We start from the raw sequence: 18,174 nt of genomic DNA on the forward strand, positions 1-18,174 counted from the left end.
GCCGCAGTCGTCGCTTGATATTGCGCCATTATACAGTTGTTGTCTGTATCAGTCAGCGCCATCGGTGTTAGGCGGCTAGTGTTGTGTATCGGCTAGGGTGTGCGTAGCCTAGGCGACTGTAGGATGTGAAGGGAGATTGTGAGTATAATAAAAGTGCCTCCAAGAATTACTGCCTCCGGGTTGAACCACTTGTATTGAAGGTGGAGGGGTTACCAGCCAGAGACCCCATTGGCTGCTATGGTGGCTACAAGCACCAAGAGGGGAAAAGCCAAATGGAATTGGCCATTCCATCCATGGCAATGCTTGCATCCACCACAGCGTTACCGTGCGGCACACCGAGGAGGTAGGGAGTTGTTTTTTGCTACCCACACAAAGATAAAGATCCCCCGTGTAGCCTTAACAGACTGTAGGGGCAAGTGCTGTTAGCGAGCACCTATGAAGGCCGGAACGGTACACAAGGGGGTGTGGCCAGCACCACGCCCGACCGCCTTTGTTTCCCTAGTGGCAATGTTTACACACTGCACCAGGTACTCATTTGAGGCCGAGTCGACCTAGGGGAGGCCCAGGACCAGTTCAGATAATCGTCACTGGTGTTGAACTCGGGTCTCCAGGTTCGTAGTGCGGCGTGCTAACCGCTACACTACCGCTCCCACACACCCATCACTAACTAAAGTGGCCCCTCGGAATAGTTATCTTGTTTGGTGACTGAGTGGGTCATGACATGGGCAATTGGACTCGAGTGATTGAAAGGCATGGGCCACATCAGCTCAATATAATGGTAGGAGACTGTTAGAGATGTCAGCAGCCCATGGACTTGTAATCACCGACACACATCAAACTGCTCAAAAAAACTCAGAACGAAATAGTCTTCAAAAACGTTTATTCCTTGTTTCAATTTTAACAATTCAATGGAGATGGTAGTCACATATGCACCTGTACATGTTATCGCAGATAGTTACTTCAAATAAACCTGTTGCAAATAATAACAATCAAGTGCACACCAAGTATGTTAGCTATGATTTGGGCATTTAGATACAACTCATGTAAGCAATGTATCCTGTTCGGTAATATAGTGAGTGAAGACTGGCCTTTCCCCCCTTGAGATACTGGACGCTCAGTTGTTGCTGTTGAGAGCTTCTGCCATGAACAGCTTTCCCAGGTTCTGCGATGTAAACTCATTGATTTGTTGGCAGTAGGTGTTGATTTGTCCTGAAAGTCAGATCACAATGTGGCATTGAAAGTTATAGCCAAGTAACCACATGGAACAAAACACTGTTTTATAAATATCTTGTCTAATATATTATAAACATTGACTTCAAGCTTTCGTGACTGCAGGAATTCATATTCTTTGGGTCTTTCGGTAAAGCCACGTAGAAAGAAAAAATAATAAAATCATGACGTTTCAATCGCAACACAAGCAAACCATAGAGCTCGTATTTCCGACCATAACCACCTAGCCAGTGAACTGGAGCACGTTCACCAAGCCCTCAAGAAGAATGGATATTCAGACTACACAATCCGTAAAGCTGTCGCCCCAACCGTTGGGAAAGAACCACCCGAGGACCCAATCAAAACCATCACCTTGCCATACATAGCAGGCGTCACCAAAAATATTTCCAAAATCATGAGCATACACAAGATCCAAGTACGGTTCAACACAGTACATAAAATTCGTGATTTGATCCCATTTGTTAAGGATGTGATCCTTGACATGCAATAATATTATTATTATTATGACATGCAATACCCCAGTGTCTACAAACTAAGTTGTGTCTAATCTTAATTTAGGAGCTTTCGTGACTGCAGGAATTATTCTTTGGTTCTTTTCGGTTAAGTCACGTCTAAAAATAAAATAATATAATTTATTATTTTCTTTTTAGACGTCACGTCTAAAAATAAAATAATATAATTTATTATTTTCTTTTTAGACGTGACTTAACCGAAAAGAACCAAAGAATAAGTTGTGTCTACTGGCTATCAGCAAATATTCGTTCATGAAGCCATCCAGATATATAAACACATACACAATTTTAACCAAGAAGATGGGTACAAACTGAGCAATCACTGGAAGGACGTTATTAACCAGTTTAGGTCATAACTGGCTGTGATGTTCCTATCCTACCTACCTATTAGCAGTTATTTTCGACTCTTGAGTTACATTCACGAACACAGCCAACCTTTAGGTGTGTTAGTAAATGGCGGCTTGCCACTACGTCGTCCGGGCCCTTGCCGAGCTTACATTTACAAGCAAATTTCTCTCTTCTACTCGCTCCAACATTGGCATTAGCTGCCCTGCCCAGCTGTCTCTCTCCTACTCGCTCCTCAAATGTATCTCTCCTACTCGCTCCTACATTGGCATTAGCTCCCCCACCCATCTCTAAACCTTTATAAACAGCCTGCCGCAGCAATTTCTCCCTCTCTTTTTCACCTGAAGACGATTGCTGGTGTGTGAATGAAGTGCATTATGTGGGTTTTCAACATGTGTAAATAATTCATTTAGACATATTCCATCTGACAAATTAAAGTGTTGTGCTTGAGAAAAGCAAGGGTACCTACAAGAAACAGATAAATTACCTATTGGAATAACAGGCAATCTCAGGAATTCTATCATGTGGTTTTATTCGAGAAGTTGGGGCTTCCTATGAATTACTATAGCATTAATGTGTGGCAGTTGCCGTTATTACAAGCAGAATTAAATTGTAACAAAAACATCCTTTAGGCCATGCTCAGCAGTGGCGAACTGAGAAACTGGGGTTGAATGGTAATTTCACAAAAATAAAAAAGGATTTGGTTATCGGCTTTAGCTCGTTTAATTTCTCCCCCATTTCCATTTAGCACTTTGCAGCTGGGATTTTTTAAAGTTGAAATAGCCTTCGATTCTTCAACCAAGTTTACTATTATTATTAAACTAGAGAGAACATTTGTTGTGGTCCGTTTGTGTCTCGGACACAAGCACGGATTTTGGCAAAAGTCTAAAAGGTCAGATGGCAACACTGAAACAGGCAGGCACAAAGACACAAAGACACAGCCAAGCAGACAAATACAGAGTGAGAGACACAGATGGACAAAGATAAACACACAGTATGAGCCAATATTAATACGATTTTCCTAATTTTGCTGAATAGGAATCAAATATTTTCCCGCAAATTTCACAGTAAGGTTAAAACTAAAACTAGTTTTATTTTACCAGGTAAGACCCACTGAGCTATATAGAGTGCTTTTTCAAAAGCAACCTGGCCATAAATGATGTGCAAATTTCTAGCAGCCAAATACTCTAAACGCATGTTTCTAAATATGGAGGGGAAAACCAAAGGTCCAGGTTAAAAATCCACATGACCATGGGGAGAACATGCAAACTCCAAATATACAGGCGTCAGGGTCGGGATCGAACTCAGGTGAGGGAGTTAACATAGCCACCGCGGTGCGCCAAGTTAAATGTAGCATTACATAGAAAAGAGCAAGGGTTACAGTAAATCTTGATACTGCAAAATGTTTCATCTTTGTTTTTATAGTTTAGAAAATATGCAAATGTAAACTGATTTCGAATGTTTTTTTGCTAAATGGTTAACCAGAACCAAACCTTCCCAAACCGTTTTCACCTGATTGAACTGTAACTGGTTCAATCGGATTTCAGATGATAGAAACTGTACCCGAAAACCATTCAGTTAAATTTCCTGATGTTCAGGTCACCCCATAAGTTAATTTAACGATTCTAATGCAAAGTGACTAACCAGCGATAAGCAGGGTATCAAGACGGGAAGGAGGTCCTGGCGGCTTGAAGAGCTTGCTGATGTCCTCCTCTGCCAATGGCTGGTCACCACGCGCCTCACGTTGAACGTTTTCCTGCTGGCGCTTCTGTAGATACTTTATTACCAACAGTGCCAAATGCACACCCACACAATAGCACACAAATGTTAACTTGTTGGCAGAATGCTCAATCCATCATGAAATGTCAGAATCAAAATCTTTATTTACACTGTATTTTAATGTCATGGGCCATGGTTTTGTGCGGCTTGACGGGCACCTGCGTCTTCTGCTGCTGTAGCTTTCCAAGAGTGCGCAGGTGCGTGTTGTACTTGACGATGTCAGAGGCCATGTCGTCTATGCGGTCCATTAGCAACTGCAGGTTCTTTTCTAGGTGATTGCTGTATGAACATCAACGATCAAGTTGTCATTGTTGCCAAAGCCATTGAAGCCACCACAATGCTTTCTTTCCTTTCCACCAAATCCCACAGCTGCTGCACAGTAGACCCACGACCTTCAAGATCGGCCCTGACAAGTGTCCCCCTCCATCTGGTCTTAGGTCTTCCTTTTCATTGCCAAACTCGTGGAGACTTGTCTAAAACCTAAGTAACCAACCCTCAGTGGTACTTATTCGATCAATATTAGAGGGGTGATTTGCCAAGTCAACTCACAACCAAAATGTAAACTCACAACCTTCCAATTATGACCCGCTCGCTCTAACACTGAGAAACCACATCGGGTTGTTGTTTAACGACTGTCAATGCACCTTTTCATTTGTATACCTCTAACTTGGGCCACTACCAGTGTGTGAGCAGTGAACAGTGCTCAGGGTACCTGCTCGCCAAGCTGAGGAGCTCCTGTTTATCGGCCACTTTGGACTTTCCCTCCAGCTCCCCCTCCAGCACGTTGGTGAGGTAGGAGTTCTTGATGATGATGGGAACTTCCTCAAACATCTGCTCATACGTCACGCCAGCTTTTTTTATTCTGTGAATGAAACATTCTACGAATCAGCTTGTTCAACATGGAACTTGATCGCAAAATGTTTACAAAAGAGGTTTTCGCCATAAAGTAGACAGCATTACATCCTTCAACTGTTTAATCACAATAAAAAACTATTTCATTTGCTTTCAATCCAGCGACAATATCTAAACTCCACATCAACATGAAAATATATGAAGGAAATGGCTGTTTAAGTCCAGAATACCCTTCCGAGCTGAATTCCTTTTCCTTGTACAGTTCCATGAGCTTGGGTGTCAAGCGATACGCTTTGAGAGACAGACTACCCAGTGCTGTCTTCACAGGATCTGTCGGACAAAAATGGTGCCTATTATGTGCTTTTTCTTATCAATGTTGAGAGCTCTATTTAATAAAGAGTTGCACTTTTTGCGTATTGTTTTATCCTATGTTCTCAATATATCAAGAGCTGCAATGCATGTGTATAACGTCATGAAGCAGCAGTCCTTAAAGAGCCACCCATACACTAGGGCAAGGCAAGATACATTTTAGAACTTAGAAGCAGATTTAAAATGAAAAAAGCCAATGAGCAGGGATCAAATCTTGACTTAAAGCTTTCGTGACTGCAGGAATTCATATTCTTTGGGTCTTTCGGTAAAGTCACGTAAATAGGTTGAAAGAAAATAACAAAAAACTACGATGTTTCCATCACAACACAAGCGATTGTCATCAGGAGGAAAAAAGAGTAAAGCTGCCGAGGCGGACTGTTTAAAAGGTTTAGAATGCGTGTAGCCCAAGGGTTATAAACAAAGTGGGCGGGGCTAGTGATGTTAATGCAATAAATTAGCATGTTAATGTAAGATAGCAGAGTCTCTGCCATGTCGGCACGCGAGGTGGCGGTGTTAGTGTGAGAAATGTAACTTGTTAATGTAAAATCAGAGCCGAAAATACTAACATCGTTGTAACAGCACTCTCGCTGTGTTCTTTCTAGTTCAGCAGTTCCACTGCTGGATTATTCTTTCCGCCTGAGGACGACCGCTTGTGTTGCGATCGAAACGTCATGATATATTATTTTTTATTTTATTTTTCTACCTACGTGACTTTACCGAAAGAACCAAAGAATATAGTTGATTATTTATTGAATAATTTTAAATGTTTGCATGTCATTTAGTGTTTTCTATGTATATAAGCCATTTGACACCATGGACACAATTGAATACAAGATGTTCCATCTCAAATAATAATCCAGGTTAAATATTTCATTTAAACATATTTGAAGAACTCCTTACCAAATATGAGCACAACAGACTCCTCGATGGCATGTTGGTAGCTGAATTGCGAGTCGAGCAGTGCCCGGCTGATAAAGGAACCATAGAAAGTCGATTGGTACCAACCGACGTGCAGATGGTCAATATTGACATGCCGGAGACTGCGCATCATCTCCATCTGATACTGAACTGCAAGGACCAAGGAAAGACACTGGTTATTACTCATCTTGTTGTTCATGTTATGTTCCTGCTACGAGCAAGCAGAGAATCAAGGTGTACAAAATGCATCAACACTCACATTAACAATTTCGATAGGGTTATGAACTGCAGACTACAACGCGCAATAATTATGCATGGGATATTAAAATTCTTAACACCATTTTAGGTCCTAAAAATTGGCCTCGTTTCATACCTAGCCTGGATATTCTCCTACCCCAAAATATAAGCAAAATGTTAATGTTGGTTGAATTGATGTGGAATGGCCCCTATAACTTTATATAAATCATTATAAGGCAATGTTTCAAGAAAACCGATGTGACTTTTGTCAGTATGACAAGTCAATATTTGCAGTTGTTGCCAGTCTTGACATGTTTAAAGGCCCCATTTCCTTCCCTTCATCCAAAAATGTATGGGCTTTATTCTTTTAGACGTGTCCTTCACGAGACCACTTATATTCATAACAGTTTGGTTGATGTAATACATACATCGATATGTTCCTCTTACTGTCTCTCAATGAAATTACAATCATACAACTCGTCGTGCTTTTAAGTTTCTTCTACATTTTTTCTAAAAAATAATGTTTTTTTGTAATCACACGTTTTACCCTCATCAAAATCGGACTCATCCTCTGTGTGCTGCGGGAACGGGAAACAGTTGGTGATCTCCAGGCGGTCATCCACCACCAGGCCGAGCAACACCCCCTGCGCCACGTCCTGTACCGTGCCCTCCTCCTGGCAGTGCTTAATGATCTTCAGCACCACCTGAGGGCCAAGCACACTCCAATGTCTACTCCCACAAATACACAACCACTTATTCCATAACTTCAAAGAAATATGCCATATTTGAGGTGTTTGAAAATACAATTTACATATTTCCACACTATAAAAATTAAAAACATGACTTATTGCAATGTCCTTAAGAATAATACATCGGATTCCCTGCCTTTGGCCAAATTACCACTCCAAGACATCTTACAGTACTTACGCTGTCAGTGTAAAAATGCAAATCCAGGTAATAAAATTCAAAATTATAATAATATACTTATATAAAGTGTTCAGCTTCAAAAAATCTGCATCACATAGAGTCTGCAAATAAGCTATCGGGTTTCCAATAAGCGGAGTGAAAACAGCGTGTTTGAATTAAAATATATTTTTGATAACGTATCGTCTTACAAGTCCACCACTTTTGGCACTATGATGGCGATTTATAGTTTTACAGCATGTTTACGAATGTTTAATTAAGACAGAATTGATCATGTAGCTTATTTCGAATGAATACTTTTTTTATACATAAAAAAACTATACATATTCTGATTACAATGAAGATAAGTTACGTGGAATGACAAATGTTTTGTGTCCCATAGATTTTCCAAAATGTATTCGAATAAAGCCAAGGGCAAAATGTCGTCGCCATCATCCATGCAGTCTCGTGTCTTGTCACTTTGCAAATTAGATGATATCCTGGTCGAATTCTGACCTGGTGAAACACAATCGCCTTTAAACTTGTAAAGACAATCCATATCGTTTCATCACTACATATGTTTTCCTTGGTGAGCTTTCTCTCGGACGAATTCGTTTTTGGCTGCCATCCCGTTAAGTCTGGTCCATCGGCCACAATTGTTCACAGCGATGTTTGTGTTTAAGTAGAACGTGGGATACGTACATGAAGCGACATGTTAATTGGCTCATGGCAATGTATCACATGGCGTGCGTACATTCATCCCTTCAGAAAAATTGAAGTGGAGGCAGCGGCCGCTTGGGGAAGCATTTACATCTGGTTAGGAGCGACCATGGCTGAATACGATGAATGGGATTGACCTCGCTGAGGGCGACGGCTCATTCACCACAATCAACGAGTTTCCACAACGCACGCAGTCGCCGGGCTCGGGCGAAGAAAAATGTAGGAGGATCGGCTGTGGCGGTCGCAGACTCCAGGATTCAGTTTTTTACTCCTCTAAAAAGCCTCGGCACCATACTCGACCAGAATGTCGTTTGATCGCCATGCGTAAAATATCAGGGCTCTGCGACACATTCGACCACTATTGAGTTGTGACATCGCTAACACGGTATCGTGCAGCACAGTATCGACAAGGCTCGATCATTGGGGTGACGTCTGCCAAAAAAAAAAATCACCCAACTGCAGCGTGTACACAATTCTTTGTCACGTGTCGTGGCGGGTACTGGAAGATTTGACCATGTCCGTCCGGCGCTCGCCGAGCTGCATTGGCTTCCGGTAGCGGAACGAATGCATTACAAGGTCGCCCTCATTACACACCCAATGCTTGCACAAATGAACAACGATACCTGGCAAGGTACATAAACCATCACGCCGGTCATCCTCGCAGTGGCTTTTGGATAGCCATCGAACAAAGACGGTCACTTGAATCCCGCGACTTCGGATACACTTTTGAGACCGCCAGGAACGCTCTTCCTTCTGATATTAGGAAGCCACTGAAGCTACGCACTTTTACATACAGATTGAAAACTAATTTCTTTAAAACAGTTTTTTGTGTTTAAGTTTGTTGTCCTTCCCCCGAACCTCCGATGAGCGCTGTAGGCTACGGACGGGGAGAAAGAAGTTTAAACATACATACACCCCCATAGAGAACGGGAGTGGACAAGAGTACACGGGGAGACAGAGGGGAGAGCGGAGAGGCCGCTCGCCTCACCAGGCCGTCGATCTGCACCAACTTCACGGGCGAGCCGAGCGCCGCCGCCGCCGCCGCCACCACCGCTACCTCCTTCCTCGCCGCCATCTTCCGTGGTGAGAGCGTGTTGCCGTAAAGTTGCTAGTAAGGTGTCGTCACTTCCGTGTCGTGAAATACCAGCCGACAGTTTGCGACACTTGTCACGCAGTTGTGTCGCCACGTGCGGTGGGCGGGGCTCCGTTCGTCACGAAAGCTCCAAATTAACGGAGCTGGTCTTTGTCTCTCCACAGCAACGATGAAATACAACCTGGAGTTCAAATCCTCATTGGGAATTACTTGATCAGGAAATAACCAACTCATTGTCATTCTGTGGGCTGTTTATCAAACATTTCAAGCAAACTAAACACGGTCGTCAATAAGTCTAAAAAGGAAATGTATATAATAGACAGATTTTCGGGCAATGGTCCTCAGCACATAGAGCAGAGGTAGGCGTCCAGAGATGTAGGTAACATTTCAAGGAACGTTCCTGAGATCGGCCATGCAATGAAGGCATCTTTGTTACCAAATAGCTGCAATGTAAGTGCTGAGGAGTTTCACGACCAACTTCCCAGATAAAACAATACAGTACGAGAAATCAATGTGACGCTACTGGAATACGTATACTTACAATACCATCATTGTGGAATGTTTGACAAGATTTACTCACTAAATTGATGCTAGTGCGATTTTTGTGTGAGCGTGGGAATGTATGTGTGATGAGTGCGCTGTTTCCTGTGTATAGTATGTATGTTTAACTTCTTTCGCACCGTACATAGTCAACCATTATTGGATGTGCGGGGAAAGGACAGCACAAAAATAAGTTCTAAATAAATTCGTTGTCAATCTAGATTTCACGAATGTATAAACATTCATGAACTGGCTGAAAACATCCTCAAATAAAAAAAACGATGCAGGACCCTCATGAATACGAATTCTACTACTCAATGTGTCTTTCCTGGACAAATAAGTAAATTATTATCAACTCTTGTATAAATACAATCATATAGTAAACTATGGTTTTATGTGCCATATTTTACTTTCTTTCCTGAAAATGAGGTATTTTTAGCATTAGGCTGGAAAAAAAGTGTCACAGAAGCCCAGTATGTTTGGCCAGGACTGTTTGGTGTCTAGGTAACAGGATAGTTCTGTAGTGGTAGCCCACCACAACGGGATAACAACACGTCCAATATTTGCATAACGTGTGCTTTTTCCATGTCAACTTAAAGTTTATATGGATTCATAATGTTCCACCAATCATTCTGCAATGTAGATGAGATTTCTTAAAAGTAGTGTCATATAAAATATCAGCAGAGCATTTGTATATATTTGCTGAAATAAAAACCCAACTTGTATGTTCTCATTCAGACAGAGCTGCTTTAACATGGAGCAGCCTCCCAGACACTAACATATGCCACCGGTCTCAACATATATATTATACATCTTTAATTAAAACACAATTGCACAATGTGCAACCTTTACAGCTAAACTACATTATTTATGAACTAGTGGTGTGCACAATTTTGTGGCGTGTTGATGTTTGAATTTGTAGATACAGTATGTTACTGTTTTACGTATCTTACGCGTTGGCAGTGTACGCATCCCGTTTTAATTAGGTTGCCCTACTGGATGCACATTGATGAACGAATGGAATTAAGTAAAGTATGTGCATTTCTAATACTTTAGTCTTTTTAAGGAAAGAGGATTTCATGTTATGCATACTACAACGTTTACACAATGTGTAGTTTAGGTGCCAAATACATACAGTATCTATATCTTTGGTGTTTCCCCAACTGCTTTGACATAACCCATCACCCACACCAAGCATTGATTCACAAATCCAATGCATTTTCAACCTGAACGTAACGAATACAGTTGTGTTAACGTATCAAAGGATAACTATGCAGCCTCGCCATTTGATTGTAGCTTGCTATGTGACTTAAAGCTGAACATCGAGATAAAAGTAAAACCGATTGACGCAACATCTTTAATCCTCCTGCCTTTCTGCTGCAGCTTTTGTGCCACGGCACGTGCTTTTTTCCCCCAACAGCATTTTCTTTTGAAGCCAAAGCGACACCCCTTGGAAGCAGTTCCAGCGTTGCTAAGACGTTGACGACAGTGTTTGTGTCTTGGAGATGTCCGCGTGCACACGACAAAGCGCAAAGGGGTGCTTGGGGGGCAGGCTTCTTCACAGCGCCGTGATTTCCCGTCACACCACGGCGAGACCACGCATTTGATGCCCTCCCTTCTCCCCCCCAGCCCTACCCCACGCTACCCCAGCACCCTCGCCTATAAATGCTCTGCTCAAACGCGCTCCACAGAAGATCATACGCGACACAGGCTGCAAAGCCGCAGTACGGACAACACAACAACCAAGCAGTCGGCTTTGCTGAAACACGTAGTTACATAAACAATTACTAATTGCTAGATGGAGGCTCTGTCGGCAGAACTCGTGCAGGATCGGTGCGGGCAGCACGGGGGCTGCCCCCCCCCGTGCTCTCCGGCCACCTTTCCCCAGAGGCGAGTCGGCAGAATGGACATCGGCAAGGCTCTGACTCACCTGCGCAATGAGCTGGTGAGCGATGATGCCCTGTGCACGCACCACGCAGCCACATGCTTCGTCAAGCTCTGCACAGACACACACTCTCTAGCTTCATCGTGTATCAACATGTAACTACTGGGTGTTCGCATGTGCATTGGCAGAGGGACACTTGGCTACGCAGGTTAATGACAGACATCATCAAAACGGTTAAGAAAAAATGAATCTTGATTTGGCAGAACGCATGGCTTAGACGGGGCGATGAACTGTGGTCGAGATTAGCGACGGAGTGGCAGCCAATGAACGTAACGCGTCCAAAAGTTGGACAACCGAGGAGACGGAGCGATAAAATCAGTTAATGTGCCGCTACTGTCATTGAATGCATTTCAAGATCGTGAGAGGTGCCGGTGGATTAGGAGGCCTTTACCGGGCAGTGGTTTGACCACGGCTATGATTATATTATTGACCCTTCTATTAGTTATTAGAAGGTAAATACTGTATGTTATCTTGAATTGTTAATGGAATTCAAAGTACAATGTACAGTTTATTTTGTGGAGATCAACGAAAATTAAAATTCAGAATGTTAATTAGGTGTTTTTATTTTCTTTGACTTTAATTTTTGTATTCTTCTTCGATGCGTTTGTCCCACTTGTGTGGGGCGTTCCGCTGTCCTTGCCAACCTTTTCCATGCTGCCCTGTCCTGCGCCATCTCTTTCCACTGCTCGGGCTACCGTGTCCGATCGCACTACATCACCCCCCCCCCACCTCTGCCTTCCTCTTGATCTCTTTTCTTGCACTTGCATAACTTGCACCTTCTGACCCACGTAATTTTCCTGTTCTCTCTCCACATGACCGAACCACACCCACAGCCTTTTCTCTCTCATCATCTCTGTGATTTCGACCACCTTGAGTCTTCCTCTCACTTCATTTCTCACCCTGTCCTTGCTTGTTAAACCGAACATCCACCGCAACATCCTCATCTCTGTGACTGCCATAGCTTGGTCCTTTCTCTTTCTTGTGCCCCAGCACTCGGCCCCATACAACAGCACTGGCCTCACCACCGTCTTGTACACTTTTCTATTCAACCAAACTGGGGGACCCTTTTATCGCACACCAACCACACCAGTCATGTCTCCTTCTAGTGATCCATCAGCACACATCGTTGCACCCAGGTACTTAACTGGTCACTTCCAATATGCAATCATCCTCCTGCATTGTCCACTGAAATTTGCCACCATGTCCTCCGTCTTTTTTGTTATTAGTTCATTAACTTCCCTTGTTTGAAATGCATTTTGTAAAACCTATGTAAAATACGGTACTATAATACAGGAATGTGTCACATGACAGTGTTCAAAAAGCGGCGGTAAGTCTGCACCCTGCACCTCTGCTTAGCACAGTGCGAAACCAGTTCAACAAACATATTGTACATACTTATCAATTTGCTACAACTACTACGACGATTACTCTGAACTTCACTCATTGATTCCTCCACCCATTTTGAGGACTCGGTCTCTACCACACTACGGTAATCATTTAGTCCCAGCCATATTGTGTTCAACCAGCACACTGCAAGTCACAAACACCCACAATATCGCAGGTTACAATACTTATATTTATGCTTCTTCCCTCAAATTGCTCCACTTAGGAATCCCCTCCTGGTGTCTATTTTCCCAAGTTCTTGTATTCTCACTCAATTAAAAAACATGTCGACTCATTGAACAACTTTGATATTGCTGTTTGTTGCTGGCCCCTTGACGTTTTAGGCGTGTACTCAGCAAATTGGGTAAAGAAAATCTCACGTGGTGTGTTTGGAAGCTCATTTTCCTGAAAACCACTGCGGGTGTTTGCGTGGTGACCTCTCTGGCGTGCCCTGTGGCCATGGCGATGAAGCTGTTATGTGTGTTTTGTGGCACTGAACTCACTGACGCAACCCTTTTCAACAAAAAGGATTGGGGCAAAAGTAATGAAAGCATTTATCACAAGCACAATCCAGTGCTTTTGTTGCTAAATGCTAATGAATAGCCACACGTGGATAACGTTTTATGACCTTGTTTGTGTTATCCTTTATAGCCATTTAATCAATCGACAACGTTTTGAATGTAACATTACTTGTATCTTGAACTTCTTTCGCACCGTACGTATCCAATCGTGATAATCGGATGTTATTGAAGCACCAAACCCAAATACTTGCCATTGGTTACAGTTGCGCTGGTGGTGTGGTTTCTAAGCAACAATGACTCGCACATCTATCAATGATAACTGGCAGCACTGGAATCCAAGTTTAGGTCATTGCGACTGGAAACATTTGTCTGGCGAATTCAGCACGTCACCCATAATATAGGTTTTTTTTGGGGGTTAGATAAAAAAAATATATAAATATGTCGTTAAACCCACCACCACCCGACGCAGCCAATTAGTAAGGGTTGTCACGTAAACAGAACATGCCAATTCGTTACTCGTACAGCACACCGGTGTGTTGGAGAGCAAATCCACAACATTTACAATCTGAGTACGTTTCGCCTTTTATATTTATAAAATACATTTATATTTAAGCGATTTATATCTTTATATTTACACGATCTAACCAAACAAAAACCTATATTATGGATATTGGTAAACTCAGCACGTAATTTTTCACAAAATATAAAAGCAGCTATTAATACAAGTTGGCTTAGGCAGGACATGTCGCTAGAAAGGATAATGGGTCAAGAATAATAACACGATGTGACACGAGTTTTGTTCCTGTGTACTAAGTGTTATTTTCTAATTGCGTCTGCCTCAAAAGTATAGAAAATGGCTATTATTCCCCACAAACTTTGCTTTTGTGACCAAGACTTTACGTGAAGGAATGACACAAATGCACACGTTTTATCATTGAAAATGGGTACATTTCAAAATATCACTGTCCAGGTCACAAAAGCAAAGTTTGTGGGGAATAATAGCCATTTTGTGTACTTTTGAGGCATAAGCAATTAGGAAATAACACTTACTACCCAGGAACAATTTTTTTTGTTACACAGTGTAATGGAGTGACAGTCAAGGAGTGTAACGTGTCCAAGATGACGAAGGAAATGGAGCAACAAATGCAGTTCAAGTGTTAGATGGATTGTTGCATCGCAGGCTTGTGAGAGGTGGCAGTGGCTTTGGGAGACCTCCATCCAGCAGTAGACTGACCATGGGTGATGATGAATGTTTAAAAAAAACATTATGTTGTTGCACAAGTTCAGTCTTCCAGAAAAAAACTAAATCTTTACCAGGGATCAAATTAAATAATTGTACCATTGTGCTTCCCATACTCTACTACTGTACTTAAATCCTGCTCACTGTAGTTATAAAAAAAATCCATTCTCAATGTAAAAAAACAGCTTACGTAGAGAAATCTTAATTCACATGTTGTAACACGGAGGCTTTCGCGATGAATATCTATAATAGAGGCTTTTTTTTGGGGAATAGATCGCATAAATGTGTAGTTCAACCCGCCATCACCCGACACAGCCAACTAGTAAGGATTGTCACGTAAACAGAACATGCCAATTCGTCACTGGTACAGTACAACGGTGTGTTGATGACGCTAGTTGTAATTACTGGCGAAACGTCGTACTCAGTTTGTAAATGTTGTGGCTTGGCTCTCCAACACACCGGTGTGCTGTACTAGTGACGAATTGGCATGTTCTGTTTAGTGACAATCCTTACTAGTTGTCTGTGTCGGGTGGTGGAGAGTTTAAGGACACATTTATATATTTACGCGATCTAACCCAAAAAAAAACCTCTTATGGATCACGTTGTACTCATCAGGAATACATTTTCAATTTAAGATTAATAAAAATATAAAAAGCAAGGAATACACAGTCAAACGGCATTGCAAGCATTTGGATACACACTACTATGTAACAAGTGACCACCCATATTTATTGCAACAATCTCTTTGTACATATGTAGTGACATAGAATTGGTCACTAAGTAGCATAGCGCTAGCTGCTGGCAGCGAAGGGGATCTGCAGCTTGAAGCGGCCCTGACAGCAGGCCACGTGATAGACCCGAGAGGGATCTCGAGGAAAGGTTACGGAAGGGACATGTCGGGAACCCACTAGTAGGTTCTAGAATGGGGCGTGGCCAGGGCGGAGCGAGGCCACGCTGACAGTACAATGGCCCCTGTAGGGGACCTCAGGGCTGTTGATCGTAAGTGGGACCCCAAGCAGGAGCTCGGGGCTGTCGTTTGAAGTGGAATCCCTATCGTCGTTGCTGCTGAAGATTGCCGCCATCGCCGCTGTCTCGTGCCTTCGTCGCTGTCGTCTCCACTTGATAATTGCGCTGCTAGACGTAGTTGGCTGTCTCGGTTCAGCGTCGTCAGTGTCAGACGGCTAGCGTTGTGTGGAGGCTAGTAACCAGTGTAGAGTTGCGTATAAGCGAGCGAAAGAGAGAGTGTAACAGTGTAGGGTATGTATTGTATAAAGTGTACAAAGCGTGCTCAGTGTTTAATTAAATAATTGTCTCCAAGTCAGTCACTACACATATTTAGCATGCTATATTGAAATTGTATAAGATCTTCAGCATACCAATAGCTGACACCATCTCTGGCCACAGCTGCATCACTACCCAGTGACCATGCTCCTGCTGCTTGCTTGTGTAATGAGCGACTTCCGCGACACGTCGTGTAGAGGGTACTTCTTTTATTTCTCACACGGGCACAACACAGGCAGCGACGCAGTCCGGACCCAAGAATCCACACCCGAACCCCGAGCCCCGATCCGCCCGCGCTTATCTCCCCAGGTCCGGAGCATCTCGGCCAACCCCGCCTTTTACCTTTGCGCCAGATACCTCTCCCTTTCCGATTGGATGTTATCTTAGCGGTGCCCGTACCTGTGCTTCCCTTTCCCAGCCAGCAGGTATCATCATGTCATTATACCTGTAAAATAATGTTTACCTAACATGCAATGGCCATCACAACAAGCAGCCCTTGTGGGCATGGGGATAGTTGTTGGATGCTTGTGTAAATCCACGCATGATTTTGTGATTTTTAGTTATTCTTGTCCTCTGTGGGGATACCATCATTTTAAAAGGCCAAAATAAACTTCAAATTTAATTATGAAACATTGCTGCAACTTTGCAACTATATATCAAATTAATAAAGCACTTCAACAGGCTCTTACTAAAGTCGCAACCAAACCCAATTGGTTTTAATAATTTAAGACAGTTCAGGGCAACCAAACACATGCAGCTTAGGTGTATATTTTATTTATTATATTTATTTACTTAAGAAATTTTCTAATTTTGTGATCTGGTGTGTAATTTTTCAAATTTGTCACGGGATCTTTAACATCGACTGTGAGGCATCCGGTGCATCGTATTGAATGGTCATTATGCCCACAGCATTACCGAGGACAGCCTGCATTTAGAATCATGAAATAATGGGCACTTTTAGATACCGTCATTCATCTAAACTGCACCTCATAACACTGCGCAATCCGCAAACATGTAGATGCCGATATAGTAAGATGTCTGCAGCCAATTAATGAGTGGAAGGACACAGGAGCACCCGGATAAAACTTACGTGCATAGGGGCAACTCATATGAGCTAGGGCACCAGCACACGACACTCATGGGAAAGGGAGTTTCAAATCATTTGTGATCCACCAACCCTCCCCTCCACTGCTGGAGTACAGGCGTGCACCGCCACCACCACCTGGCGAAACATAACAAGCAGCAAATGTGCAACCACCGAGCCACCACTGAGCCACGTCACTCCACCACGTATCTAAACGAGTTGTCTTTTGGAATGCATTTTCCTGTAAACAGAGGTCCATGCGATCCAACGTGGTGCATTTACTCGCATTGTAGGTGGAGTTGCGTCTGCAGGACAAGGCGCTTCTGCAACAGCTGCGGGAGCTGCACCTGGGCCTACAGGAGCTGCGTCTTGGTGAGGACAACGGCAGCGAAAGTGGTGGCAGCCAGAGCGACATCTCCTACGCCTCATCTTTTGGGGACGGCGAACCCATCCCATGGCCTGGCTTCCCACGTGCACGCAGCCGCCGCAACTCCATGCCCTGATTTTAATGCCAAGCCCTGTACAAAACGCACTCTCGCGTGGCAAACTCGTGACAAATCACTGAGGTCAAGCTAGCTGCTAAATAGTAATTAAGCATGTGACAAAACCCAATAAAATTGATCATGACATTTACACCATTAGTGTAATTTTTAAACATGTTAACATCAGTCATGATAACGAGACATTTCATAGAGATGTTATCAGTTGTATCTCTTAACATGCAAAAAGTAGCCTATCTGAAGGAAATACTTTGAAGAGCAAATACCTTTGGCATGACAGAATATATCCACATGGTCCAAAGTGGGGAAAAATGCAAATATTAAGATGTTTCCGCAACTGCTATGTGAAAGTGAAGACGGCTAATTTAATTTCACAAATGTATGGATAATTGTTCTTTGGTTTCTGCTCCATAATCAACTTGACTTTGGCTTTGCCAAACTCCAACTTTTTATACTTTTGTAAGCACAAATGCATTTCCCAATATATTTGTTAAATTGGATTTTAACATGTTATGTTCCATTGACCAGTATGGACAGAATAGGCTAAACATGAACATTCCTGAACGATTCAATTGCAGATTTGGTTCAATCAGAAGCACTGATGTTTGGAAGTTTCTTATATGGCAATGGAGTTGTCTCACGATGACCTGACCTGCAATTTGCGCATTGGCTGACATGACCATTTATGAAACATAAGACAATGTGTGGTAATATTTTGACAC

General features: G+C 42.7%; 2 protein-coding genes across 2 annotated transcripts; one reads left to right on the forward strand and one right to left on the reverse strand.

The window, feature by feature from the left end:
* Positions 1–863: 863 nt before the first annotated feature.
* Positions 864–9,045, reverse strand: EIF3H (eukaryotic translation initiation factor 3 subunit H). The gene is made up of 8 exons (XM_078593972.1): positions 8,854–9,045; positions 6,790–6,946; positions 5,988–6,155; positions 4,949–5,048; positions 4,579–4,728; positions 4,025–4,145; positions 3,732–3,864; positions 864–1,209 (listed from the first exon to the last, which is right to left on the reverse strand). The coding sequence occupies exons 1-8, from the start codon at positions 8,938–8,940 to the stop codon at positions 1,115–1,117; spliced, it is 1,011 nt and encodes a 336-aa protein (XP_078450098.1). The 5' UTR covers positions 8,941–9,045; the 3' UTR covers positions 864–1,114.
* Positions 9,046–11,192: 2,147 nt separating this feature from the next.
* Positions 11,193–17,590, forward strand: C5H20orf202 (chromosome 5 C20orf202 homolog). Its single transcript, XM_078593975.1, has 2 exons — positions 11,193–11,443; positions 17,246–17,590. Exons 1-2 carry the CDS (start codon positions 11,297–11,299, stop codon positions 17,453–17,455), a joined length of 357 nt encoding a protein of 118 aa, XP_078450101.1. The 5' UTR covers positions 11,193–11,296; the 3' UTR covers positions 17,456–17,590.
* Positions 17,591–18,174: the final 584 nt, after the last annotated feature.

The sequence above is a fragment of the Lampetra planeri genome, chromosome 5, assembly GCF_965212315.1.
Source record: "Lampetra planeri chromosome 5, kcLamPlan1.2.h2, whole genome shotgun sequence".
Lineage (NCBI taxonomy): Eukaryota > Metazoa > Chordata > Hyperoartia > Petromyzontiformes > Petromyzontidae > Lampetra > Lampetra planeri.